The sequence below is a fragment of the Agelaius phoeniceus genome, assembly GCF_051311805.1.
Source record: "Agelaius phoeniceus isolate bAgePho1 chromosome W unlocalized genomic scaffold, bAgePho1.hap1 SUPER_W_unloc_2, whole genome shotgun sequence".
NCBI lineage: Eukaryota > Metazoa > Chordata > Aves > Passeriformes > Icteridae > Agelaius > Agelaius phoeniceus.
Window position 1 is genome coordinate 9,866,064 of NW_027509867.1, and position 26,197 is coordinate 9,892,260.

The 26,197-nt window shown below is 53.3% G+C and overlaps 1 protein-coding gene across 1 annotated transcript; it reads left to right on the forward strand.

Annotated features, from left to right (window-relative positions):
- The first annotated feature begins 353 nt into the window (after positions 1–353).
- On the forward strand, positions 354–26,197 carry LOC143692721 (serine/threonine-protein kinase pim-1-like). Its single transcript, XM_077172964.1, has 2 exons — positions 354–425; positions 25,817–26,197. The coding sequence occupies exons 1-2, from the start codon at positions 354–356 to the stop codon at positions 26,195–26,197; spliced, it is 453 nt and encodes a 150-aa protein (XP_077029079.1).

Sequence of the window (26,197 nt, forward strand, 5' to 3'; positions counted from 1 at the left end):
CATCTTAGATGTAAATGGCACAGAACAAATTCCCGCCGACCGAATACAAAACCAAAATCAGCTACCGATTTCAAAAAAAAAGAAGAAAAAAAAAAAACACGGTTAAAAGGCGATAACAGACGAAAGCTTTCACAATGCAGCTGTATACACTGCTTTTAAAATTGCCGCAGGCAGGAGCAGCAGGGAGTCGGGACCCCGCTCGCGGGAATGCAGCCGCCCCGCGCTGAGAGAGAGAGAGCCCCCCCCTCGCCACGTGGCGAGCCAAAACCGGGGCCGCCCCGCGCCGCGTGGAGACAGAGACAAAGCCTCCCCCGCCCAGGAATGCAGCACCCCCCCGGCACCGAGAGCCGAGCATGCTGCCGAGCCGGGAGGAGGGGCAGGCAGGGCCGTCCCGCTCCTCCGAGCTGGCGCCAATTCTAAAAGCGGTGAGAACACGCCAGAGAGTTAAAGCTTTACAGAGAACTACCTTATCACCGCAGGGCTGCGCAGCCTAAAATGCAAAGAGCAAAAAGGAACTCGTTTCACGGCAATGACGGGTTTTTAAAAAGGAACTCGTCTCATGGCAAAGACGGGTTTTTGAGCTACTACCCCCTGAAGGAGCAGAAATACTCACCGAAATCGAAGCAGTTCTTGGCAAGGTCAGGCAGGCTGGTCTCTTCACTTGAATAAGACCCCTTGGGCAGGAGGGGCTCCCCTATTCTCCCCTGGAAAATTCGCTCACCAGAAAGGACCTTCACTTTCCAGAGGTGCAATGCGTTCCTCGAGGCTTCTTGTGGGATCAGTCCCAAAGTCTCTCCAGAGAGCTGTGCAACCACAGCTCTTTCCAGTGGAAGCAAAGCTGCTGTAACGCTTTTCCAAGGTTCTGAAATTCCTTCTGGAGCTGCAGGTCCGTGCAGCCACACCGTTGGGCACCACTATATTAAATATTAAACCCCGAATGTTTCAGGGTGTGTCCTGCCTGGCTTCATCTGGCCTCGCTGCTGGACCAAAGGCTGCAGCTGTGGCGTTTTTCACCCCAGAGATGCCTTTGGCTGGCTAGGTGCCACAGCTGGGCGCTCAGAACAAGTCCAGGCAAAATAGGAACTCAGTTTACCTTTGGTAGAAAAGGTTCAGACGAGATGAAGGTGAAGAGAAAAGGAGCGGGTTCTGCCATATAGCTTAGATCCAGAGTTTATTGTAGCATGGTAGATTTCTGAGTCTGGCAACAGCTCCAGACAGGCAGAGGCCGAACCACGGCAGAGACACGGCAGAGACCCCGACCGCATGGTCTCATGTCCTTTTTAAGCCCCAGGGACAGGGGGAGGGGAGGGACAGGTGAGGGCCAACCAGGTGTGAGCAGGGGAAGGGTCAGGGGATGTGGACGCTAGGACAAACCAATGAGCCCAGGCCTGGGGAGATCTGCCAATCACACAACGCCTTGCTGGAAGGTGCCAGGCAGGAGGGCAAAAGGGGAGGGGGAAAGGTTGGCATCCTTGAGGGGGATGGGATAGGTGAGACAGGAAATGGCGACACACTGCAACAGTGTACACTGTCGGTCTTCATGGGATGAAAGTCCAATGGAGCCAAGGATACCATTGTGACACTCTGGGATATCAGGGAACCAAAGGTCCATTATGACACAGCAGGGCCTCATGGAACCTTGCAGGCCGTTTTTACACTTTGAGCCTTGTGGAGCCAAGGGGACCATAGTGACACTGTGGGGCTCAGTGAAAGCAATGGTCTGTTGTGACACTGCAAGGCCTTATGGGATCATGGAGATTAATGTGACACCAAAGGCTCATTGAAACAAGGGGCCATTGTGACACTACAAGGCCTCTTGGAAGCAAGGAACCATTGTGACACTCTGGAGTGTTGGCAGGCCAAGGGGCAGTTGTCACACTGTGTGGCACCAAGGAGTCCATTGTGACACTACAGGGCCCCATGGAACTAAGGATCTATGGAACAGTGCTGGAACACATGGAACCAAAGGTCCATTGTGACACTGTGGGGCCTCATCAAATCCTCGAGGTCACTGTGACACTTTGAGGCCTTGTTGAATCAAGGGGCTCTGCAGGGCCTCATGGAACCAAGGAGCCCCTTCTGACATTGTGAGACCCCATGGAACCAGGGGTCCATTGTGACACTGTGGAACCAAGGAGACTGTTGTTGGCTGTTGTTGGCAGTACAAAAGCTCATGGAACCAGAAGTCCATTGAGACATTGTGGGGCCTCATAGAACCAAGGAGACTGATATGACACTTCAGGACCCACTAGAACCATGGGGCCATTGTGTCACGTCAGGGTCTCGTAGAACCAAGGCAACCACTGTGACACTGCAAGGTCTCATGGAAGCAAGGGGCCACTGTGACACTGTGGGTCCCCATGGAAGCAAGGGGCTAGTGTAACATATCCAGGCCTGGTGGAACCAAGGGGCCATTGTGACCCTGAGGAACCCAGTAGAACCAAGGGGCCAGTTTGAGACTCTGAGGCCTCATGGAACCAAGGGGCCATTGTGGCATTGCACAGTCCCATGGAAACAAGGAAACCATTTTGACACTGCAAGGCCTCATGGAAGAAGGGGGACATTGTGCCACTGTGGAGCCAAGGAGACCATTGTTATATCACTGGGCCTCATGAAAACAAAGATCTGTTGTGATCCTACAGGGCCTCATGGAACCAAAGGGCCATTGTGATGCTGGAGGACCCCAAGGATCCAAGAAGATGGAACAGGTCTAGCTGGCTGGGCCTCCTAGGGGCTGCCTGGTCCAGATGACCTTGGCATGTTGAAGGTCACTTCTCATCAGCCCCTATAACCCTGGAGTTCCATGCTTTCCTTCCTGTGGGAAAGAACTGTCCTTCTCCTCCAGGGGTTCATGGCTGAAATTGGGATTCCTCCTCCAAATTTGATTATATCCAACGATTATTCCCATATGTCACCTGCCAGGACAGACAGCTCTGGCTGGCCTTGGCTTCTTGGGGACCACCTCTCATCTGCCTTCAAAACACTGGGGGCCTGTGCTTTTCTTCCCATGGGAAAAAACCCATCTTTCAAGTCCAGGTGTCCATGGCCAAAATTGGGAATCCACCTCCAAAATTCCTTATATCCAAGGATAGCTCCCAGACAAAAGCTGCCAGGACTGTTTAGATACCCTTGGTTTCCTGAGGGCCAGCTCTCATCTGCATTTGAAAATCTGGGGTTCCACACTTTCCTTCCTATGGAAAGGAACTGTCCTTCTCATCCAGATCCCTGTAGACAAAAGTGGGGTTTAGCCTCCCAAATTCTGTCTCTCCAAGGATTACTCCCTGACAACAAGTTTGGCTGGCCTTGGCCTCCTTGGGGCAGCCTCTAGTCAGCCTTTGAAACACTGGGACTCCGTCCTTTCCTTCCTATGGAGAACTGTCATTCCAGTCCAGGAACCCATGGCTGAAATGGAATTCCAGCCCCAAAACTCCCCATATATCCTAAGGCTGCTTTCAGACAAAAGCTGCAAGGACAGACAGGTCTGGCTTGCCTTGGCCTCTGGTGACTGCTTCTCATCTGCCTTCAAACCCTGGGGTTCTGTGGTTTCTTTCCTATAGAAAAGAACTGTCCCTCTTGTCCGGGTGCTCTTGGCCTCAAGCACTTGACCACTCTATAGGGACACAGGAGCTCTGTGCTCAGTGGGGTGGAGACTGAGGACAGCAGAGGAGAGCCCTGGGAGGGATTGAAGGGCAGTTTCAGAGATGGTGGATCCTTTTGACATAGGAGAGAACTGCCAGAGAAAGAAAGAATTAATTCCAAGGGCAGCTGGGGAGGTCCAGACTGGACACCAGGAGAAAGGAATTTCCCTGCCAGGGCAGGGCTGTGGTGCAGCACATCCCCCAGCAGGAGCCTGGAGCAGCCCAAGGCTTTGTGTGGGCAGGCAGGGGCAGGCAGGAGGCAGAGCTGTCAGCAAAGGAAGGGGCCAGCCAGGTGGGGCAGCCGGGGGATGCCCACAGCCTGCAGGGACAGAGGCGCAGGTTTGCTCAGCACCAGAGACACCTTTGCCTTGCTTGTCCCCACCTGTCATCACTGCCACCAGTGTTCTGCTCTACCTGGAACCTGGGGACATTTTCTCAGTCCTGTCCCTCAGAAGGATCTATTTAAAATATGAGAAACTTGAGTGTTTCAATCCCTTTTTGAGTTCTTGAGAAGTTCTTTGAGCATACTCTGAGGGACTGAGTCTGATGTACAAAGAGCACCAAAGCCCCAGAGGGTCATTACAGTCCTTGTGCTGTGTCTGTGCTGCTGAGCTGGGCCAGGCTCCTGGCCCAGAGGCAGCTCCTGGCAAGGGCAGCAGAACTGCAGAGAGACAGCTCTGGCCAGGAGCAGCTCCTGTGCACAGCCCAGCAGGGCTGGGGCACTGCCAGGGCCCCTCAGGGACACCAGCAGGGCACAGACAGAGCTCCCAGGGGCTCAGCACTGCCAGGGGCTGTGGCATGTCCCAGAGGGGGCTGTGTCACAGCAGCTCCTCTGGGGCTGTGTCATGGAGGCACAGAGCAGCTGTGATGACAGCAAGGGGCTGTGTGACAGCCCAGAGTGGGCTGTGTGAGGGCACAGATTGGACTATGACCTCACAGAGTTTGTTGTGTGAGGTCACTGAGCAGCTATGTCATCATAGAGGGGATTCTGTGACATCACAGAGCAGTCTGTGACATCATGGCATGGCTGTTTGACATCATAGAGCTGGCTGTGAGGTCAAAGCATGTGCTGTGACATTACAGAGTGGCAGTATGACATCACAGAGCAGGTTTTTTGACATCACTGAGGGGGTTGTGACATCACACAGCTCTCTGTGACATCATAGAGTAGGGTGTGAGGCCATAGAGCAGATCCTGCTATCATAGAGGATGGAACATTGACATCAGGGAGTGGGTTGTGGCATCACTGGCTGGCCGTAAATTCATAGAGCAGGCTGTGACATCACAGAACAGACAGTGACATCACATGATGACTTTTGATATCAGAGTGTCTTCTGTGACATCACAGAGCAGATGTATCACATCACAGGGTGACACCAAAGGGGGCGGCTGTGTGACATGCTAGGGGACTGTGTGAGATCACCGGATGTCGTATGACATCACAGGGGTTGGGACATCATAGGGAGATTGTGTGTTGTCACGGGGGGTGTTTTAAATCACAGGGGGCGCAGTGTGACATCAGAGGGGGCTCTGTGACTTCACAGCAGCTGTGTGACATCACAGTGGCTGTGTGACATCACAGGAGCTGTCACATCACAGGGGCTGTGTGACATCACAGGGCTGTGTGACATCACAGAGGCTGTGTGAGGTCACTGGGGAGGTCACTCTGCCCAGACCCCCCTCACAGTTCCCCCCAGAGCAGTCCAACCCTGCTCGTGCACAGCGGGGTCCCCTGTCCCCCCGGGTCCCCCCGCCCCCGGCCCCGCAGCCTCCCCCAGAGGATGTTCCACAAGATCGACCCCAGAGCCTGACACGGGGACGGGGGGCCGGGGCTCTGGGGGTGGCACAGGGGGACAGGGACCCCCCGGCAGCGTCCCCGTGTCCCCCAGGGCCAGAGCCTGGGCCAGGGCTCCTTCACCCTGGTACCAAAGAGGCCTTGAGAGTGCTGAAAAAATCCCCGGCAAGGGAGCAGCAAAAACCAGATTGAATATTAAGGGACAGCAGCACAAAGTTCCTTGGCAAGAGTCCCTCTGCTCCTGACTGGACACTTCAGGCAGAGCAAGGAAACAAAGCAACAACAAAACCAAACAAAATCCAGGCAATCAAACCAGAAATGAACCCAGAGATGTTTGTGTATGTGTGTAGGAGTCGCAAGGACAGTGAGGGTAAAAGAAATATGGCCCAAAAGCTTAAGAGAGCTCAAACTTAATAGGACTTAACATAACCTTAACTGATACCTTCAACTTCACAATTTAGCAAAAAACAGAACTTAACAGTATTTAACCTAACTTTTAACATCTGACTTTGCAATTTAACGAGGAATAACATTTAACTGTATTTAACTCCGATTATAATTTATATTAAATAACTTAGAAAAAGAACAACTCTTAGAAGCATTTAACTTCACTTAGACCTCATGACTTAATCTCACTTACAGGCCTGACTGACTCAGCTATCCAAGGCACTCAAACCCCTCAGAGAGCAGCATTTCTGCCACCTTTCCCCAGCACAGGCACTCCTGTGTGCACACAGACACAAAGAGTCAGTGCAAGGCACCTGGGAGAAATTCCCCTGAGGGCAGGAAATGCTCCCTGTGGATCCTTTGGCATCTCCCCAGTGGGTGAAGGGTTGAGCCTGGAGAAGTGGGGGGATCGGCCCAGGCTCCATCGTTGTTGGGGATCCCCGAGTGCAGCAAACGGGAGAGTTCCCGGCTGGGAGAGGCCCCACTCAGAGGGAGTCGCTGGCCCAGGAGAGCTCCAAGGGCTCCTTTTGGAGCGCTGTTTGCAGGGCCCCAAGAGAGGGGCTTCAGTGCCAGCAATGGTTCATCCTGGCCACACTTGGCATCAACAGCTTTCTTTGGCAGTGTGAGAACAGGGATGTTGTGCCACTGAGGGAACAAAAGCAGTTCCCAGGGCTGCTCCTCCAGAAAGCAGGAGCTGGTTGGGCAGCAGCAGTGCCTGGAGCAGACAGTGTTTGTGATGAGCTGCAGAGGAGCTGAGCCCAGGGGCTGTTGGCCAAGGCCGAGCCCCAAGGAGCATTTCTCATCTGGCAGGGCAGCCTGAGAAGGGGAGGGGGAATGCAGCAGCACAGGGCCCATGGAACCAAGGGACCATTCTGACACTGCGGGGCCCTGTGAGACCAACGGACCATTGTGACACTGTGGGGTCCCATGGAACCAAGGGTACCACACTGACACTGTGTGGCTCCATGGAATGCAGGGATTATTGTGACGCTGAGCGGCCCCATCAAACCAAGGGTCCATTGTGACACCACGGGGCCTCATGGAACTGTGGAGACCATTGTGACACTTTGGGGTGTCATGGAACCAAGGGGCCATTGTGACACTGCAAGACCCCATGGAGCTGAAGGTTTATTGTGACATTGCAAGGCCTCATGAAGCAATGGAGAGACCACTAAGACACTTCACAGCCTCATGAAATCAAGGGGCCATTGTGACACTGAGGGGACTCATGGGATCATGGAGACCATTGTGACACTATAAGGGCCCATGGAATAAGCAAAGCATTGTGACACTGTCAGGCCTCATGGAACCAGTGAGACCATTGTGACCCTGGGGGTGCCCACACAACCAAGAGGACCATTGTGATACTGTGTGGCTGGTGAAACCAAGAGGCCTTTCTGACACTGCAGGGCTGAATGGAACCAAAGGTCCATTGTGACATTGCAGGGCCTTGTGTCATCAGTGGTCCATTGTGACACTGTGGAGCCAAAGGAGACCATTGTGACACTGCAAACCCCCAGGGTCCAAAGGTCCATTGTGACATTGCAGGGCTCATGGAACAGAGGAGTCCCGTGACCTTGTGGGGCCTGGGGAACTACAGAGACGACTGTGACACTGCAAGGCCTCATGGAATCCTTGGGACCATTGTGACACTGCAGGGCCTTCTGGAACCTAGGGGCCATTTTAACATTGTGGGACCCCATTGAACCAAACGTCCATTGTGACACTGCAGGTCTTCCTGTAATCAAGGGGCCATTGTGACATTGTGAGCCCCCACAAAACCAAGGTTACACAGAACAGGTGTGGCTGGTTTGGCCTCCCATGGACCACCTGACTGGTCCAGCTGACCTTGGCATGTTGAGGGTCTCTTCTCTTCTGCTGCTGAAACACTCGGGCTCCATGGTTTCCTTTCCAATGGAAAAGATCTGTCCTCCTCCAAGCACCCATGCCCAGAACTTCAGGGATTTCAGCTCCAAATTTCCTTATACACAGGGATTGTTCCATAGGAATATTGCCAGGACAAGTCTGTCTCTCAGTGGTTTCACAAGGGACATTTTCCATCTGTCCCCAAAACATTGGGGAAGGCTCCGTACATTCCTTCCTATGGGAAAGAAATGTCCTGCTTCTCCGGGCGCACAGGGCTGAGATTGTGGTTCCACCTCCAAAATTCCGTAAATTCAAAGTCTGGTCCTAGACAAAATTTGCCATTCCTGAAAATTCTGGCTGGCCTTGGCCTAGTGATGATCTCGCCTGCCTTCCAAACACTGGGGCTCTGTACTTCACTTCTTAGGAATAAGAACTGTCCTTCTAGTCCAGGTGCCCATGGCCAGAATTGGAATTTCACCTCCAGCATTCCCTGTTGTGACAGTCCCAAGGAGACTGTTGGCTCAAAACCTTTCATGTGTGGGGGAGGAAGGGGCAGGTCCAGCCTTGCCCTGCCCTGGAACCCCAATCCCCCCAGAGCCTCTATCCCAGCCCAGCAGTGGCTGCCAGTCCCTGGCACAGCACAGGCAATGCTCCACAGCCACCTCTGCAGCCCCCAGCCCAGCTCCTGAGGGACCAAATGAGCCCAAGCCCCACCTGGGGGAAGGGCCCAGGGAGACCAAGGGGTATTGAAGGCTGACCACAAGGCAAGCACACATCTTGACCCTGCATCCTCTTGGAATTTCCATCCTAACACCACTGGAATCCAGGAGTTGGTAGCTGTGTGTGTACTTCTCTGTATCTATTTTGTCTTTTTCTCTTTCTGTGTCTTCATCTTCTAATTCCCTCTTTTTGCAAATTTTGATTCAATTTAAATAGAACAGTCTTAGAATGTCAAAGCTGAATAGGCCAAGTCAATGCTTTGAAAAGTGGTTTTTGTTGAATGAATGTCATAATAAACCTTTTGCCAAAGTTTCTCTAATTTTGTAAAGCTCCCAGTAAAGACTGTTTGGTTGTTTTGGGCACCTGAGAATCTCTTGTTGGTATTTCTCCAGCACATAAAACTCAGAGGACACAAACAACTGCAATTCCTTTTAAATGTCTCCATGAGAGAGTTGTTTGGGGGATGGGGGTCAGGGCTTGTCTCTCCTCCATGGCCCAGCCCAGGCAGGGCTTTCCCAGCCACATTCCACACTCCATTGCCCAGCTGGAGCTGCTGGTGCCTCTGAGTTGTGCTGCCCCAGCCCCAGGGACGCTCTCCTTGTCTGCCCATTCCCCCACGGTCTCTGGGCAGGGATGACCTCACTGGTTAGGGTTAGGGTTAGGGTTAGGGTTAGGGTTAGGGTTAGGGTTAGGGTTAGGGTTAGGGGCTGCTGACATCCTCAGCAACTTGGAGGCTGCTGCTGAATTTCACTGCTCCAGAGGCTTGTTCAGCCTTCAGCTCTTCAGTGCAGGAATTCAGTGTCCCAGGGCTCATGAACACTCAGAACACCTGAACAAGCCAAGCCTCTGGGAATAATTTGATTTTAATTTTCCAAATCTTTTGTGGTTAATTAAACAGATCTCAGTAGTATATCCACAGTGAATGCAATATATTTAAAAAGACAGTGAGAAAAAGATTTTTCAGGACCTGTTTAGTTTTTTTCCCCTGTTAATTAAATGTTATCTAAATTGCAATCTCCAGTTGACACTGAATCCAAGTACCTCCTCATGCAGTTTGAATAGATATGAAAATCAAGACCCTTCATGGCTGACAATCAATCAGACTCTGTCCCTACTCCCAGCCCACCATTTCCCCCATCCAAGCCCTGGCACTCACAGCAGCCTTGTGCAAATCTGAGCTCCCTCCAGCCCAGGCTGCACCTGCAGCTTTCAGCTCCTGGGCTCCAACTCCCACCTGCTTTCCTTGGAGAAGGAGCTGCCTGAGACACAGAGGGATGTTCATTTCTTGTCAGCCAACAAAGGCAAGGGAAGGCACAGCTCCATCAAATGCAAAAGTCATTCCTCTGCTGGATATTAAATGCCTTGCACAGGCGCTGGCCCTGCCCCACAAGGCCTCGCCTGAGTCCTGCCCCTGCACACTCAGCCAGGCTGAGATGGACACTGATGGTTTCTGGGCCAGGCTCTCGGAGCCCAGCCCAGCTCCCTGCAAGCTCTGCCAGCTGCCCTGAGCTCTGGGCAGCACCAAGGGCCTCTCTGAGCCCAGCCCAGCCCAGCCGGCTCTGGCCCCACAGCTCTGCTCAGGCCAGGCTGCTCTGGCCACTGGCCCCACGGCCTCAGCCCCTGCCAAGGGCACAGCAGCAGCTGCAGCTGCCGCAGGACTCAGCCCCAGCCATGGGGGAAGGTGTTTGGCCAAGGCCAAAGGAGGCTCCCTGGCTGCCCTGCTCCCCTTGGGCTGAGGTGCTGAGAGCTCTGCAGCCCCTGCTGCCATCCCATCTGCCCAGGGCAGCACAAGAGCCCCGGCCTTGGGGCCCTCAAGAGCTGCTCCTGCTCCAGGCCCAGGGCCCATCCCAAAGCTGGGGCAGACACAAAGCTGTGCCCATTTCTGTTCATTGCTGCTCTCATGGGCATGGATCCTCAGCCACTTGGATTTCACTGATGAGTTTTACTACTCCAGAGGCCTCTTTCTTGAGCTCTTCAGTTCAGGAATTCAGTGAGGAAAGCTCATAAATATTTGTGCAAAAACTCCAGAACAACAAAAGCCACAGGGAATATTCTATGTTTTTATTTATTCTGGGAATAATTACACAAATTTCAGAAGTGTATTCTAAGTGAATACACTGTCTTGAAAACAATGCAGAGAGAAGTGTTTTGTCATGTTAAGTTTTCTTTTCCTATTTGAAGATTGGTATGAGCAATGTCCAATTGATATTGATCTCAAGCACCTCATAATCCAGTCTGAACAGATATCAAAAAAAAATCAAAACCCTTCATGGCTGACAATCAATCACACTTTGTCCCCACTCCCTCCCCACCATTTCCCTCATCCAACCCCTGGGCACTCCTATGGCTCAGGAATGGTGTGGCCAGCAGGGGCAGGGCAGGGATTCTTACCCTGTGCTTGGCATTGGTTCTGCAGCACCTCAAGTGCTGTGTCCAGTTCTGGGTCCCCAATTTAGGAAGGACATGGAGGGGCTGGAGGGTGTCCAGAGATGGGCAACAAGGCTGGGGAGGGGTCTGAAGCACAAGTCCTGTGAGGAGCAGTGGCTGAGGGAGCTGGGGTTGTTTGTCCTGGAGAAGAGGAGGCTGAGGGAAGACCTCATCACTCTCTACAACTCCCTGACAGGAGGGTGCAGCCAGGTGGGGGTTGGGGTCTTTTCCCAGGGAACAGTGACAGGACAAGAGGACACAGCCTTAAGGTGCACCAGCGGACATTTAGGCTGGACATTGGAAATATTCTTCACACAAAAAGGGTGATTGGGCATTGGAATGGGCTGCCCAGGCAGGTGGGTGAGTCACCATCCCTGGAGGTGTTTAAGGAAAGACTGGATGTGGCACTCAGTGCCATGGCCTGGGTGACAAGGTGGTGATGGGTCCCAGGTTGGACTTGATGCTCTCCAAGGTCTTTTCCAGCCTGGTTGATTCTCTGATGATTGTGACCCTGCAGGGCCCTGGGGACGCAAGGGGCCATTGTGACACTGCAGGGCCTGGTGGCACTAAGAGGACCATGGTGACACTGTGTACAACATGGCAGCACACAGCCAAGGGGCCATGGTGACACTGTGGGGCTGGATGGAAGCAAGGAGTCCATGGTGACAGTCTGGGTCCTGGTGGAACCACAGAGGCCACTGTGACCCTGCAGGGCCTTGTGGAACCATGCAGAGCATTGTGACAGAGCAGGACCTGGTGTCATGATGGGGCCATTGTGACACTGCAGGGTCCCATGGAACCAAGGGGCCAGGGCTGCTCCTCAGGGACTCCTGGAATGAAGGAAACATGTTTGACATCATGGTGACCCTTGAGACCAAGAGGCCATTGTGACACTGTGGAACCAAGGAGAGCATCGCTGCACTGCCAGACCTCATGGAACCAAGGATCCATTGTGACATTGCAGGGCCCAAGGATCCAAGGGACTTTGTGACACCAAGGGGTCCCATGGGACCAAAGGGACATTGTTACACTGGGAGGCATCATGGAATCATGGGGACCTTTGGGACACTCTGGGGCCTCATGAAACCGTGGTGACACCAAGTTGTCTGGGAGTGTGGATCTGCTGGAGGGTAGGAGGGCTCTGCACAGGGCCCTGGACAGGCTGGATCCAGGGCCCAAATCCAAGAAGGTGAGGTTTAACAAGTCCAAGTGCTGGGCCCTGCACTTTGGCCACAACAACCCCTGCAGCTCTACAGGCATGGGACAGAGTGGCTGGAGAGCAGCCAGGCAGAAAGGGACCTGCAGGGACTGATGGACAGCAGGCTGGACATGAGGCAGCAGTGTGCCCAGGTGGGCAAGAAGGCTGGGGGACGTTCCCATGGTGCCAAGTCAGGAACTGCAATGGGGAGTGGGGCCAGAGAGGAAAGGCCAAACAGGGATGGGCTGTTTGCAGGGCAGGGAACAGGGCCTGGCAAGAGGAAGAAATTTGAAGCAGTGAAAGAGTAAAGAAATTAAAGTTGAAGCCAAGGAAATGGTCAGGGCAGTTTGGGGGTGGCTGCCAGGCAGCCCTGCCTCTGAGCAACAGCGTCTGCAGTGGCACAGGAAACTCCCAGCTGATGGGAACAAACTTTCTGGCTGAGTGCAGAGGCCAGGACAAAGCTGAGTGGTTTCCCTGGTTTCCCGCAGCCCTTGCTGGCCCCAGGGGCTGATGGCATTTGTGCTCCCTCAGGTTCATGTCCCCACAGCAACAGCATGGGGGTGCTGTCCCTGCTGTGTGCAATGCAAACAGGGGCTGCTGAGGCAGTGCTGCCGTGTCTGTGCCTGCAAGGATGGGGCACCTGTGTGAGCTGGGGGAGAGGCCAGGGCTGCAGAGGGGGGATGTTGTTGGCAGCTGCATGAGGACGCTCTGGGACGCTGCCCTGGGCTGTGCAGCGCCCTGGGCATGGATCAGCCCCTGCTCTGCTGCTCCTTCCCGTCTGCCCCAGGGCCCTTGCGGAGCCCCAGCCATGCTGTTTGCCCCCAGCCTGCCCACGGCCAGCCTGGGGCTGCTGACGGGGGTTTCTGTGCTGAGCATTGGCCTGGCCGTGTTCTTGAGAGAGCCTGGGCAAGGAGCCTGGAGCCCCCAGGGCCTGGCCTGAGGCGTCAGCGCTGCCCCAGCAGTGCCCATGGCCTGTCCCTGCTGCAGCCCTGGCACTGCCACCCCCAGGGCTGTGCCCGGCCCCGAGAGCACTCAGGCCCTGCAGCAACACCAGGGCCACCAGGGCAGCGGGGCAGGGCCACGGCAGCAGCACTGGCAACACCAAGTGCTGCTGCTGCTGCTGCTGCTGGGCACAGCTGCTGGGCCAGCCCTGATCTGCCCCAGCTCTGCACACAGACATTGCTGCTGCAGCTCCAGAGAAGGCAACACAAGGCCATCTCTGCAGAAAACTCTGCTCGGAGATCCATTAGTTCCGCTAAAGCCATTTAGACCACAACCCCTCATTGACACAGTCTGTGGCTACAGGGAAGGTGAAGAGAAACAAAATGAGAAATGGCACAACAAACAGCTTTTTTTTGTGGACAATATGAAAAAGCTAAAACAAATGAAAAAAAGCCCACAATCAAACCAACAAGAATTATGAAAGATTAATTTTATTACAAGTGATTTGCAGGAAATTGGCCATCAGTTTAATGTTTCTGAAAGCATCCAGTCATCAGTGTCCACACTTCCGCCTTGAGCTCCTGGTTCCTCAGGCTGTAGATGAGGGGGTTCAGGGCTGGAGGCACCACCGAGTACAGAACTGAAAGGGCCAGATCCAGGGATGAGGAGGACATGGAGGGGGGGTTCAAGTGGGAAAACACAACAGCGCTGAGGAACAAGGAGACCACAGCCAGGTGAGGGAGGCAGGTGGAAAAGGCTTTGTGCTGTCCCTCCTCAGAGGGGATCCTCAGCACAGCCCTGAAGATCTGCACATAGGAGAAAACAATGAACACAAAACAGCTAAGTCCTAAAGAGGCACTTACAGCAAGAAGGCCCTGTTCTCTGAAATAGGATTTTGAGCAGGAGAGCTTGAGGATCTGGGGGATTTCACAGAAGAATTGGCCCAGGGGGTTTCCATGGCACAGGGGCAGGGAAAATGTATTGGCCGTGTGCATGAGTGCATGGAAAAAGGCACTGGCCCAGGCAGCTGCTGCCATGTGGGCACAAGCTCTGCTGCCCAGGAGGGTCCCGTAGTGCAGGGGTTTGCAGATGGACACGTAGCGGTCGTAGCACATCACAGTCAGGAGATAAAACTCTGCTCCAATGAAGAACAGAAAGAAAAAGAGCTGAGCTGCACATCCAGTGTAGGAGATGTTGCTGGTGTCCCAGAGGGAATTGTGCATGGCTTTGGGGACAGTGGTGCAGATGGAGCCCAGGTCACTGAGGGCCAGGTTGAGCAGGAAGAAGAACATGGGCGTGTGCAGGTGGTGGCCGCAGGCTACGGCGCTGATGATGAGGCCGTTGCCCAGGAGGGCAGCCAGGGAGATGCCCAGCAAGAGGCAGAAGTGCAGGAGCTGCAGCTGCCGCGTGTCTGCCAATGCCAGCAGGAGGAAGTGCCTGATGGAGCTGCTGTTGGACATTTGCTGTGCCTTGGCATGCGGATCTGTAAAAAACATAAACATGGAATAGTTGGGTGTGGAGAGGACTTGAAATATCCCAGCACAGCCTCGGGGCACTTTCCCCCCACTGCCTGCCCAGGGCTCTGCTGCCTGGAGCTGTCCCTGCCAGCAACTGCTTCCCTGTGCCCAGGGCTGGGCCCTGCCAGTGCTGCCAGAGCCCAGCCCAGCCCTGGGGGCTCAGCTCTGCCCTGCAGAGCCCTCCCAGCTCAGGCACTGCCCAGGGGCAGCTCTGGCTCTGCAGGCTCTGATGGCAACGTCAGAGCAACCCTGAGGAGGCTGGAAAAGTGACACTGATGCTGGCTCCAACAGGTCCTGTGGTGATTTCTATAACTGCGTTGTTTTGTAAAATCTGAGAAATAAAATTTTTATTTTTCTAATCCTGGACTGGAGGAAGAATATCTATGTGCAATTTCCCATCCCAGCATCCCAGAGCAGTAGATTAAAAAGCAGGATTTTCCCTTTTATGCAGCCTCTGCCTCACTATGCACCCTGTATAATCTACTTGGAAATGTTCTGCAGTTCAATGCCATGCTGGGAGCAGCCCTGAACAATGCAGCATCCTCCCCACACAAGGAGAACACTTCCAAGCCTCACCAGCTGTCTCCTCCCAGCCAGATCTTGTCCCCCAGCGCTGGGAGCAGCTGCCAGGGCTGGCTGAGAGCTGTCCCTGGCAGGCAGCAGAGTCCCTGCCCCAGCACAGCGCCCTGGGCTGCAGGACCCTGCTCTGCAGGACAGCCCTGGGCACCCCTGGCTGCTCTGCACAAGAGACAAGCAGAGAATGTACTCACAGGCTCTGCAGGCATTGGGATGTTCCAGCTTGAGGAGATGGCTCCAGGAGCTGCAGCTGCATTGTCCTGCAGCCAGAGGTTCCTGTGCCAAGGGCTGGCAGTGATTGTGCCCCAGGCACTTCTCAGCCCCTTCCCAGCCCCGACTGATTGAAGCTCTCTGTGCCTCTGGGCTGTGCCCGGGCTGGCTGCAGGCAGTGCCCCAGCCCTGCTGGGCTGGCACAAGAGCTGCTCATCCAGAGAAATGTGCTTTTGAAGCTCTTCTTGGTGACCAGGAGCTGCCTCTGGGCCAGGAGCCCAGCCCAGCTCAGCAGCACAGACACAGCACAAGGACTTTAATCAGCCTCTGGGGCTTTGTGCTCAGGCCCTGAACATCAGTCCCTGAGAGGGAGCTGAAGAAACCTCTCCAGAACTCCAAGGCAGAATCCAGCTCCAAAGTTTCTTGGACTTTTAATGGGTCCCAGTGAGGGACACGACTGAGAAAGTGTCCCCAGGCCCCAGGCAGAGCAGAGAACTGCAGGCAGTGATGACAGGTGGGGACAAAGAGAAGCCAAGTCTTGGTGCCCTGGGGCACAGCAGGGTCTGTGCCAGCAAGGGCTGGGAGGAGACACCTTGTCCTGAGGCCCTGGGGCCTCCTGGCACAGCCCCAGCCAGGCTGGGCACTGTCAGCCCCTTGTGCTGCCCTCAGCATCCCCCCCTAGCCCACATCCCAGTGGCCTCAAGGATCTGCTGCAAGGAGTCCCTGGGGAGCCTTGCTCAGCAATGGCCCTGGGGGCTCCTTCATGCTCCCTGCAGGGACTGCAGCTTTTTCAAAGGACTTTGGCTTTGGCTTTTGCCTTGGAGTCTCTGAGAGCTTTGTGCAATCATGGCCTCCAATTATCTGCTGTAATTAGTCCCTGGAGAGGCTTTGTCAGTAACAACACTCAGTGGGGCTCATTAATGCTTCAGGGTACTTCAGTTATTTGAAGGTACTTGGTGTTTCCCTTTTGATACAGTCTTTATGAGAAAGATTGTGCAGTCACAGCCTTCAATTATCTGCTTTAATTAGTCCCTTGAGAGCCTTAATCAGTAATGACAATCATTGAGGTCATTAATGCTTCAAGATACTTCAGTTATTTTAAGGTATTTGTTTTTTTCCTTTTGATACAGACTCTGTGAGAGGTTTGTGCAATCATGGCCCCAATTATCTGCTTTAATGAGTCCCTTGAGAGCTTTGTACTCACACTCATTTGGGCTCATTAATACTTTGAGATACTCAAGGCCTTTAAAGTACTCTGGATGTTCCTTTCCAGTCTGAGTCTTTGCGAGGTTTTTCTGCCATCCTGGCCTCCAATTCTCTCCTCCAATGAGTCCATGAGGAGCCTGTGTTGACCTCACTGAGATCCATTCATGCTTTGAGACACTTTGGGGTTTTTCTTCTGACTTTGACTCCTGGAAATGTTTGTGCAATCTCCTCTCAGGCCCTGAGGTTCCAGGGCTCAGCTCCAAATGCACCACGGGGCTCATTAGGATCAAGCAAGTCCTGACAAACCATGGCTCTGCCTTGATTTCCCTCTGCTCTAGTGCTGTTCATTAGGAAGATTTCCTTTTACAGTTATGGAAAAATATTTCAAAGAGCTTCTAAGAAATATGTAATCCTATCTTAAAGAGTGCCTTTCTTGCTGTTCTTATTATACAAGAGGTGATTGCAGCATTCTGTGATTGATATTGATCCAGGGTCTCTCCTAAGGAGGTCTGGCCAGGTCAGTGAAGTTGTTCCTTGAGAGCTGACCCAGTGTGGACAACCTTGCCCCACATTCCCCAACCTCAAGTGAGAAACCATTTTCACTTTCAAAAGTTTAAATTCTTTATTAAGACCTAATCAAAATACAACAGAAGACTGAAGAAAGAAAAGAATACAGAATCAGAAGCAAAGAATTCAGTCACCATGTGCTCATCTACAAAATGGATGCTCTGTCTTTTCCACCTCTAGCTCTTCCCAAAGTCTTGTCAATCGACTCCTTCTTCTCTGTCCAGTGGTGGAGATCACTGTCTCACACCTTGATTGGAGGTCAGGTGCTGCCATAGGAACAAGCCAACCCTCCCAAATGCCCCAACTACTGAGGCCATCCTGTGATAGCAATGCAAGGGGGAGGGGAAGGATAATTATACATCTACAAAACTTCTCCTAACATGTATTTAATATTCACCCCTTAATTGTGAGAGCCAACTGTAGGATTACACATCCATTATAAGACCCTCTTTTCTTTTTCTAGAAGTCACTTTGTTGGATCAGCGGAAGAAATGCAGCATTCAATATGAGTGATCAGCAAGTCTCAAACTTTATTGATAGTTCACACATATTTATATTGGTGTTAATGAAGCTTATACATATTGCAAAGCAGAGCTCATTATTGGCTAATTACTTATCGGTCAACCACACCTACTTCTATATTTTTATAATTATCTTGTTACTACTTCTACATTCTTGCGGTTATTCTGCTGAAACTATCCGCATATTTTTGGCAAAAGATCCTCTCCTCTATCCTGTTGTTTCACCAAGGGCACAATGTCCTTGTCAGTGGTTGGACACTGACTGCTGAATCCTAGAACTTGCCTCCTTCTAACTTAACCAACGGCATCATGTCGACGTGACCTTTCTCAGCTAGCCAACTGACCACAAAGCTCTCCACATCACTTGTTTGAAAAATTAAGTAAAAAAATTTTCCTGTCTCTTGAATGAGTCATACCAGCATCTGTTGATGTAGGCAAGGACAGTGGGAATAGAACAAAAAATCTCAGGTTTTCCTTAGACACACTCATTAGGAATGGACAAAAGGGCATCCCAGAGGTCCAGTATGGCTTTGACTCCCATCTACCGTGCCTGTGTGGCTGCTACCCATAGTTGGTGCATCTTAGGGGTGAGCACAGAGGCCAACTCGGTCCAGCCCTCCAGTACCTGTTGAATTAAAAGACAACTGAGGAATTACAGAGGTCTGGTCTGGCCTTTTGTCCCTACCTTACCATGCCTACAGGGTTGCTACCCACAGCAGGGCTATGGAGCCTTCTTGGTAGCAAACAAAGGGGCCAACCTGGTCTTGCCCTCCTTCCTTTGTCTTATTTTCTTAAAGAAGCTGTCCCATTACCTTTTACAGTCCCTTGTGCACTTCTCCTCAACAGATGATGGTAATTCTCACCCATGAAAACAGGAAGACAGTTCTTGAGCTGGCTGGTGGAAGCTTGACTCTGCTTTTTGGGCATCTTGGTGTTTTTCTGGTTGTCTTTCAGTCTCTGCTTGAGAGTCAATCTTGTTTCACCCAGCCTGGATGTTATAGTCCACTCTTTGGGTTCTTCTCCTGGGCCTTTGTCTCTGTTGCCATGAGTCCATCCCCGCTCTGCAGCTCACACGGCCGATTCGGTGCTGAGCAGTACCTGAAAGGGACCTTCCCACTGAGGAGTTAGAGGCTGATCTCTCCATGGCTTAATCATCACCCAATCCCCAGGATTAATATTATGGATTCTGAAATCCAGGGTGGTAGTTTGAGGAATTGCCCCTTTATGTCTTAGCCCTTCTAAGGTTTGTGCTATAGACATCACTTATTTCTTGGCATTGGCTTCCCCTTCCTCATAGGTGGAAACCTTCTGGGGAGGGGTCAGGAAGAGAAACCCAAACATCATTTCATAGGGTGGGACCCCCAGATCTGACTGGGGTTGGGTTCTAATTCTTAATAAGGCCAAAGGGAGACATTTTATCCATGACATTTGGGTTTCAATAATTTTCTTAACTAGAGCTCTTTTAAGAGTTTGATTCATTCTCTCAACCTGACCAGAACTCTGTGGATGCCATGGAGTGTGTAATTCCTATTTTACTCCCAGGGCCTGAACAACTTTCTGCAGTATCTTTGATGTGAAATGAGTTCCCCGGTCTGAATCAATCCTGTTTGCCATCCCATATTGGGGTGTCCTGGTTTAGGGCAAATTTGGGAGAGAATCACCAAAGGAGGGCCCCTCCAGAAAGCAAACCCACATGGCCCCCCCCCCCCCAGCCGGTTTGGGAAGAATTCCTTGGAGAGAAGTGGAAAGAACCTGTTTATTTAACAGGCACAGCACCCCCAGCACACAGAATGAACAATACCGGATGACATCACTCTGAAAAAAGATGGCAAATTCAGAAAGTCTCTCTTGGGGGTGGTCACTCAGTCCCTCTGGCGCTGGGGCAGCTGCTGCAGGCCACAAGGTGCAAACGCTCGGTGTTCCCAGGTCCCAGTCCAGAGCAGGTTCGAGATGGTTCAAAAAGGAAAGGAGAAACAGTCCAGGAAGAAATTTGGACAGTTTCGATAAACTAGCTAATGAGCAGAAGCAAGAGCAAGCAGAAGTGAAGCAGAAGCAAGAGTGAGAGAGCAATGCAAAAAGGAAAGGCAAAAAGCAAAAGCAGCACTATGTACTGCCCGTCTCTGTGTCCCACCAGGCTGATAAGAAAACCAAAACAAAACTTTCACTCTTCAGAGCCAGTCTTAAAGGCATAGAATATAATATCCAGCATAAACAGAATACATGAATGGGGATACAAGCATCATAACATCACCCTAGGACATTCCACCCCTTATCCCCATATCATCAACATACTACCACACATCATGCATTTATTCACACAAAATTTCCATCTGCTCCCCCAAAATTTACAAGCAATACCCATCATGCCCTCATCACATCCCCACACTGGACCACTGAATCCAGGCCCTATACTACAGAGCTGCAGGATTCCCCCCTTTCACCTTACTCACTCAAAGCTCCATCTATCACTTGCTCAGACCTTCAACACTTGCACATTTCCTTCTCCATCTCCCACTTGCTCAGACCTTCAACACTTACACATTTCCTTCTATCTCATGTCTGTATGGTGTAATGTACAGACAATGGCAGTAACATCCAACAAACAGTGATATTTGCATATCATTCTCACCCCACAATCAGATCTCCCTGAGGTACACATCGTGTTGTTCCATCTCTTTGCATTATCCACCATGTGCAACCTGGTCCCTGAGCAAAGACAACCCCATGAATGGGTTTGTCTGTACTCGAGGCAGAATTGACCCACACAGTCTTCCCTAATAAACCTCTGACATGCACCACTGGGACTTTATCTCCATCTATTACATTCAGGGACTCAGACTGGGCAAGGCCTGCTCGGTTGGTGGAACCTCAGGTGTTAACTAACCAGGTGGCCTTTGCTAAATGCTGCTCCCAATTTTTGAAAGATCCCCCACCCAAAGCTTTCAGTTGGATTTTTAGTAGTCCATTGTACCTCTCCACTTTGCCTGCAGCTGGTGCATGGTAGGGGATATGGTACACCCACTCAATGCCATGTTCCCTAGCCCAGGTGTTGATAAGGCTGTTCTTGAAATGAGTCCCATTGTCTGACTCAATCCTCTCAGGGGTACCAAGTCTCCACAGGATTTGCTTTTCAAGGCCCAGCATGGTGTTCCAGGCAGTAGCATGAGGCACAGGGTAGGTTTGCAACCATCCAGTGGTGGCTTCCACCATGGTCAGCACGTGGCACTTGCCCTGGCGTGTCTGGGGCAGTGGGATGGAGTCAATCTGCCAGGCCTCCCCATGCTTGTACTTGGACCACTGCCCACCATACCATAGGGGCTTCACTCACTTGGCCTGCTTGATGGCAGCACAGGTCTCACAGTCATGGATAACCTGAGAAATACTGTCCATGGTTAAATCCACCCCTTGGTCTCGTGCCCACTTATAGGTGGCATCTCTGCCCTGATGGCCTGAGGCATCATGGGCCCATCAAGCTAGGAACAACTCCCCCTTCTGTTGCCAATCTAAGTCTATCTTCGACACCTCTACTTTTGCTACCTGATCTACCTGTTTGTTGTTTTGGTGTTCCTCATTAGGCCAACTCTTGGGGACATGAGCATCTACATGGTGGACTTTCACAGGTAGCCTCCCTACCCTGGTAGCAATGTCTTTCCATTCATCAGCAGCCCCAGTTGGTTTTCCTCTACGCTGCCAGTTGGACTCATTCCACCTCTCCAGCCATCCCCACAGAGCATTGGCTACCATCCATGAATCAGTGTAGAGGTAGAGCTTTGGCCACTTCTCTCTTCCTGCAATGTCCAGGGCCAGCTGAATGGCTTTGAGTTCAGCAAGTTGGCTTGATCCACCTTCACCTTCAGTGGCCTCTGTGACCTGTCGTGTGGGGCTCCATAGGGCTGCTCTCCACTTCTGGTTCATCCCTACGATGCGACAGGAACCGTCAGTGAAAAGAGCGTAGCGCGTTTCCTCTGGGGGCAGTTAGTTACATGGAGGAGCCTCTTCAGCCCATGTCACTGGTTCTTGTTCTTCATCTGTGACACCAAAATTCGCACCTTCGGGCCAATTTGTAATTACCTCCAAAATCCCAGGGCGATCCAGTTTACCTATACGGGCGCTGTCTCTGTCCCTCTGGGAGCCTCTCAGGAACCCTGGGCCAGTCCCGAGTCAGCAGACACCGGGGGCAGCCCCGACACGTCCGACAGCAGGGAGACACTCTCTGTGCCCCGAGGGTACTGAGGGCACCTGGGCTGGGCGCCTGGGCAGCACAAGAGACACCAGAGACATCGGTAGAAGAGAAAGGGCCGACTCTTAGCAGGGGTTAATCCAAGGTTTTATTCTAGGAGTCCCAAAGGAGCCCCTACACCTCAGGGCCCTCCTGCCCAGAGCCCCGGGATATGTGCCAAGGTTACATTTAAAGGGAGGTGGAAACCCAAAGTAGATAACATTTTACTAACCAAGAAGTGAACCTAAGGGATGGGTACTGAGGGATGGACATTTAGGACAGCATATGGGGCAGGGCTTGGGGGGCTGACTCCTGGCCTCTGGCTGATCACTCAACATCCTGGAATGAAGCTTCTGGATGGAGGGGATGGGATGCTGAGTGATTGACAGAGCCAGGGTGGGCATTTGGGGATGATCTCAGCAAGGGAGAGGGATTACACAGGTAAAGGCAGGGGGGTACCATCTGGGATGAACCATTTGGGAAAGATGCGGGTATTCAAAAACAAAACCACTACCAAATATTTCAAAGTATAAAAACACACTACAACACACCACCCAGATCTGGTGTTTGCTGCGCAAGTGCCCAGATCTGGAAATTTCCCAGGGCTGGCACAGCCCAAGTCCAGCAATTTGCTGGCACAGAAAGCCAAAATCCGGCAATTTCCTGATGCCAATACAGGTGCCCAGACCTGGTGTTTGCTGCCAATGCCAGTGCCCAGATCTGGGTATTTCCCTGTTCTGGCAGAGCCAAGTCCAGCAATTTTCTGGCAAAGAAAGCCACAACCCAGCACGGCCCAGATCTGGTGTGCTGGGGTTGGTTTAAAAGAAGAGGGAGACCTCGGCTTAAGGCCATGGGAAAACCCTCTTTAGTCAGGGTCAGCAGGGGCTCCCGCCCATAATCCTCTTGTTCAGTTATGCAGATTGTTACGAGAAAGTTCTGAGTTCTCTTTGCTACCATTGGTTACTTTATACTGCAAAAATTGTAATATTCTTAATCCCTCCTTCCTCTTGGATCCTTCCCTCAGATTCCCACCTTAACCCCTCCCCATAAATAAATGGATAAATATCCCTGCTAGACCCTGGACCCAGGCTTTTTTCTGCTTTGCTCTCTGTACTGTGCACGCCGTCCTGTTTGTTGTGTTTGCCTTCATTAAAGTTCTGTTTCCAGAGCACCAGATGAAAGCAGTCTCTGTCTGTAAAGTGGCCAGAGCTGGTTCTCAGGGAAACCACTGGCCAACGGTCCGGACGAGGGCCAGAAGGTTTCACTGGTGTTTGCTGGCACTGCCAGTGCCCACATCTGGAAATTTCCCTATTCTGACACAGCCCAAGTGCAGCAGCAATTTACTGGCACAGAAATCCAAAACCCGGCAACTTTCTGCTACTGGCTCTGGCACTGCCCACATCTTGTGTTTGCTGCGCCAGTGCCCAGATTTGGAAATTTCCTGGTGCCAGCAGAGCCCAAATCCAGCAGATTTCTGTTGCTGGCAACGACACCACCCAGATCTGGTGTTTGCTGGCAGTGCCAGTGCCCAGATCTGAAAACTTCCTGGTGCTGGCAGAGCCCAAGTCCAGTGATTTGCTGGCACAGAAAGCCAAAATTTGGAAATTTCCAGGTTCTGGCTCCAGCACCATCCAGATCTGGTGTTTGCTGGGACTGACAGTGCCCAGATTTGGAAATTTCCCGGTGCCTTCACAGCCCAGGACCAGCAATTTGGTTTTAGCTAGCTTAGGCAGAGAAGTTCCCGGGACTGTGACTTTCCTTTTTCCTTTTTTTTGGAACTGTTTAAACCTGCTCTGGACTGAAAACCCAGAAAAACACCGGCAGCTCACACCTGTGGCCCACCGAGCTCTGGGACACTGCATTCCAGCCCCAGAGGGACTTAGAAGAGACTGAGTGAGCCAACTACAACCCACAAAAAGGACTTTCTGAATTTGCCATCTCTTCAGCACTGTCAGAGGTTTTATTTATTATTATTAATTTTTCATGCTTGTGAATACTTTACTTGTTAAATAAACTGGGGTTTTTTCACTTTTCTCGAGGGAAGTCTTTTCCTGAACTAGTAGGGGGAGGGGCTGCTTGAACTTGCTTTCTAGACTGATCCCTTTTGGAGGTTTCCTCCCCAAATTTGCCCTAAGCCAGCACAAACAGTCACAATGAAAATTTCACCAGTGGCATAATTTCCTGCTGGCAAATCTTGTGACAGAAGCTTGACCTTGTTCTCCATGAGACATTCTTGGGAAGAGAGAAAGGAGAAAATTCCTGGAAAACTGAAACAGCTTTCCAGAAGTGAAATGAAAATGAAAGAAACAATCCAAGATCTTTTCCTCTATTTATTTCTATGCTCCCCTTTTCCATGTTGCACTACTTCTCCATCCCAGGAATTCCAGATGCACTTCACCTCTAAGATCGGTGACTTAGTGATTTTTAGACACTCGAAAATACCATGAGCCACACACAGTTTTCCTTCCCCTGGTTTTACTGGAAGGCAAGACTGGAGATGTAAGTGCAGTGCTGGGCTCAGGTAGGAATCCTACAGCAAGGGAAGGTGGCCCGACAGTGTTTGACCCTCAGCCAGGCCAATGCAGAGCAGCAAGCGAGGGGATTGCTGTGCCAGTGTGCAGGAGTCAGGGCTCTGCATCTGGGCTCACCGCTGCAAAGTTCCCGTGTTTGGACAGACTCAGGGGCTGTGCCCGGGGCGCGCGGGGCTCGAACGTGGGGCTCGTGGGGCGAGCGGGGAATGGACACGGGGACGAACGGCCCCGGTGCTTCAGTTGCAGCGGCGGCAGCGGCGGCAGCAGCAGCGGCGGCAGCAGCAGCGACAGCAGCAGCAGCGACAGCAGCAAAAAAGATATTTTAGATCACTCTTTCTTTCTTTCTCTTTCTCTTTTTCCTTCTCTTTTTGTTTTTCCTTCTGTTTCTCTTTCTCTCCCTTTCCCGCGGTCGGGCACCCTTCTCTCGGGGTCCCTTGCCCGGCGTCCCTCTCGTGTCCCCGCCTCCCTCTCCCCTGCCGGGCCGGGCCATGCCCCCGGCCCGCCCCCGGCCCCGGGCGGGGCTGCCCCGTGCTCGGCCCCGGCCGTCCCGCCGCGCTCTCGCCTCCGCCCGGCTCTGGCCGTACTGGCGGTGGCGCTGCTGGGCGGGCGTCAGTGCCTGGTGCGGGGGCGGCATCGCCGCCCTTCGGCTCCGCCTGGCCCGAGCCCGGCCCCGGACCCGGCCCCGACGTGAAGTCCCGTCCCGATCCGGGCCCCGGCCCCGGCCCCGGCTCCTCTCGGGGCCCGCGGAGGACACAGGCGGCGCGGCCGCTGCCGCCGCCTCCGCTGGGGCTTCCCCGGCCCGAGCTCCGCCGCTCGGCAGCGCGGCCGCCGGCCCCGAGCCTCCCGTGCCGCGTTCCAAAGAGCGAACGCCTGGGCATGGCCGGCCCGGGGCGGCTGAGGGGCGCTCGGGGGCCGTTGCTGGCCCCGGGCCCAGCGCTGACAGCCGCGTCCCGCCCGCAGGGAAGGCGCACGAGGCCCTGCAGGAGCGGTACCGAGTGGGTTCGCTGCTGGGGCGCGGAGGATTCGGCAGCGTCTTCGCGGCCACGCGGCTCTCGGACGGCGCCCCGGTGAGCGGCGGGGCCGGCGGCGGGCGCAGGAGGAGGGGGCGGAGGAGGAGGAGGAGGAGGATGGGGCTGGGCAGGGCGGGCGGCGAGCTGAGCCCGCTGCTGTCCTTGGCTTGCAGGTGGCCATCAAAAGGGTGCCACGGAACCGCGTCCGGCACTGGGGCGAGCTGGTGAGTGAACGGGGCCAGCGGCAGCGGCCGCGCTGCCGGGCGGGGATGAGCCGGGCCCCGGCACGGTGGAAGCCGCCAGGACGCCTCGAGGGAGAGCGGGCGTGGGTCCAGCGCAGGGCGCAGAGCATCCCGGGCTGGCTGAGGGCTCCCCGAGCCCCGGCACGGCATCGGCCCCACTGAGGGCATCGTGCTCCTCCCGCAGCCCGACGGCAGCAGGGCCCCGCTGGAGGTCGCGCTGCAGGCCAAGGTGTCCACTGGCTTCCCTGGTGTGGTGCAGCTGCTGGAGTGGCTCGAGCTGCCCAACCACATCGTGATGGTGCTGGAGCGGCCAGAGCGGTGTCAGGACCTGCAGCGTTTCATTGGGGCACGGCGGTTCCTGCCCGAGGAGGTGGCGCGGGCGCTGTTCCGCCAGGTGCTGGAGGCCGTGCGGCACTGCACCAGCTGCGGGGTCCTGCACAGGGACATCAAGCCCGAGAACATCCTGCTTGACCTGCACACCGGGAAGGCCAAACTGATCGACTTTGGCTGTGGCACCTACCTGCAAGAGACAGCCTACACCCACTTTGCAGGTGAGCCCACGTAA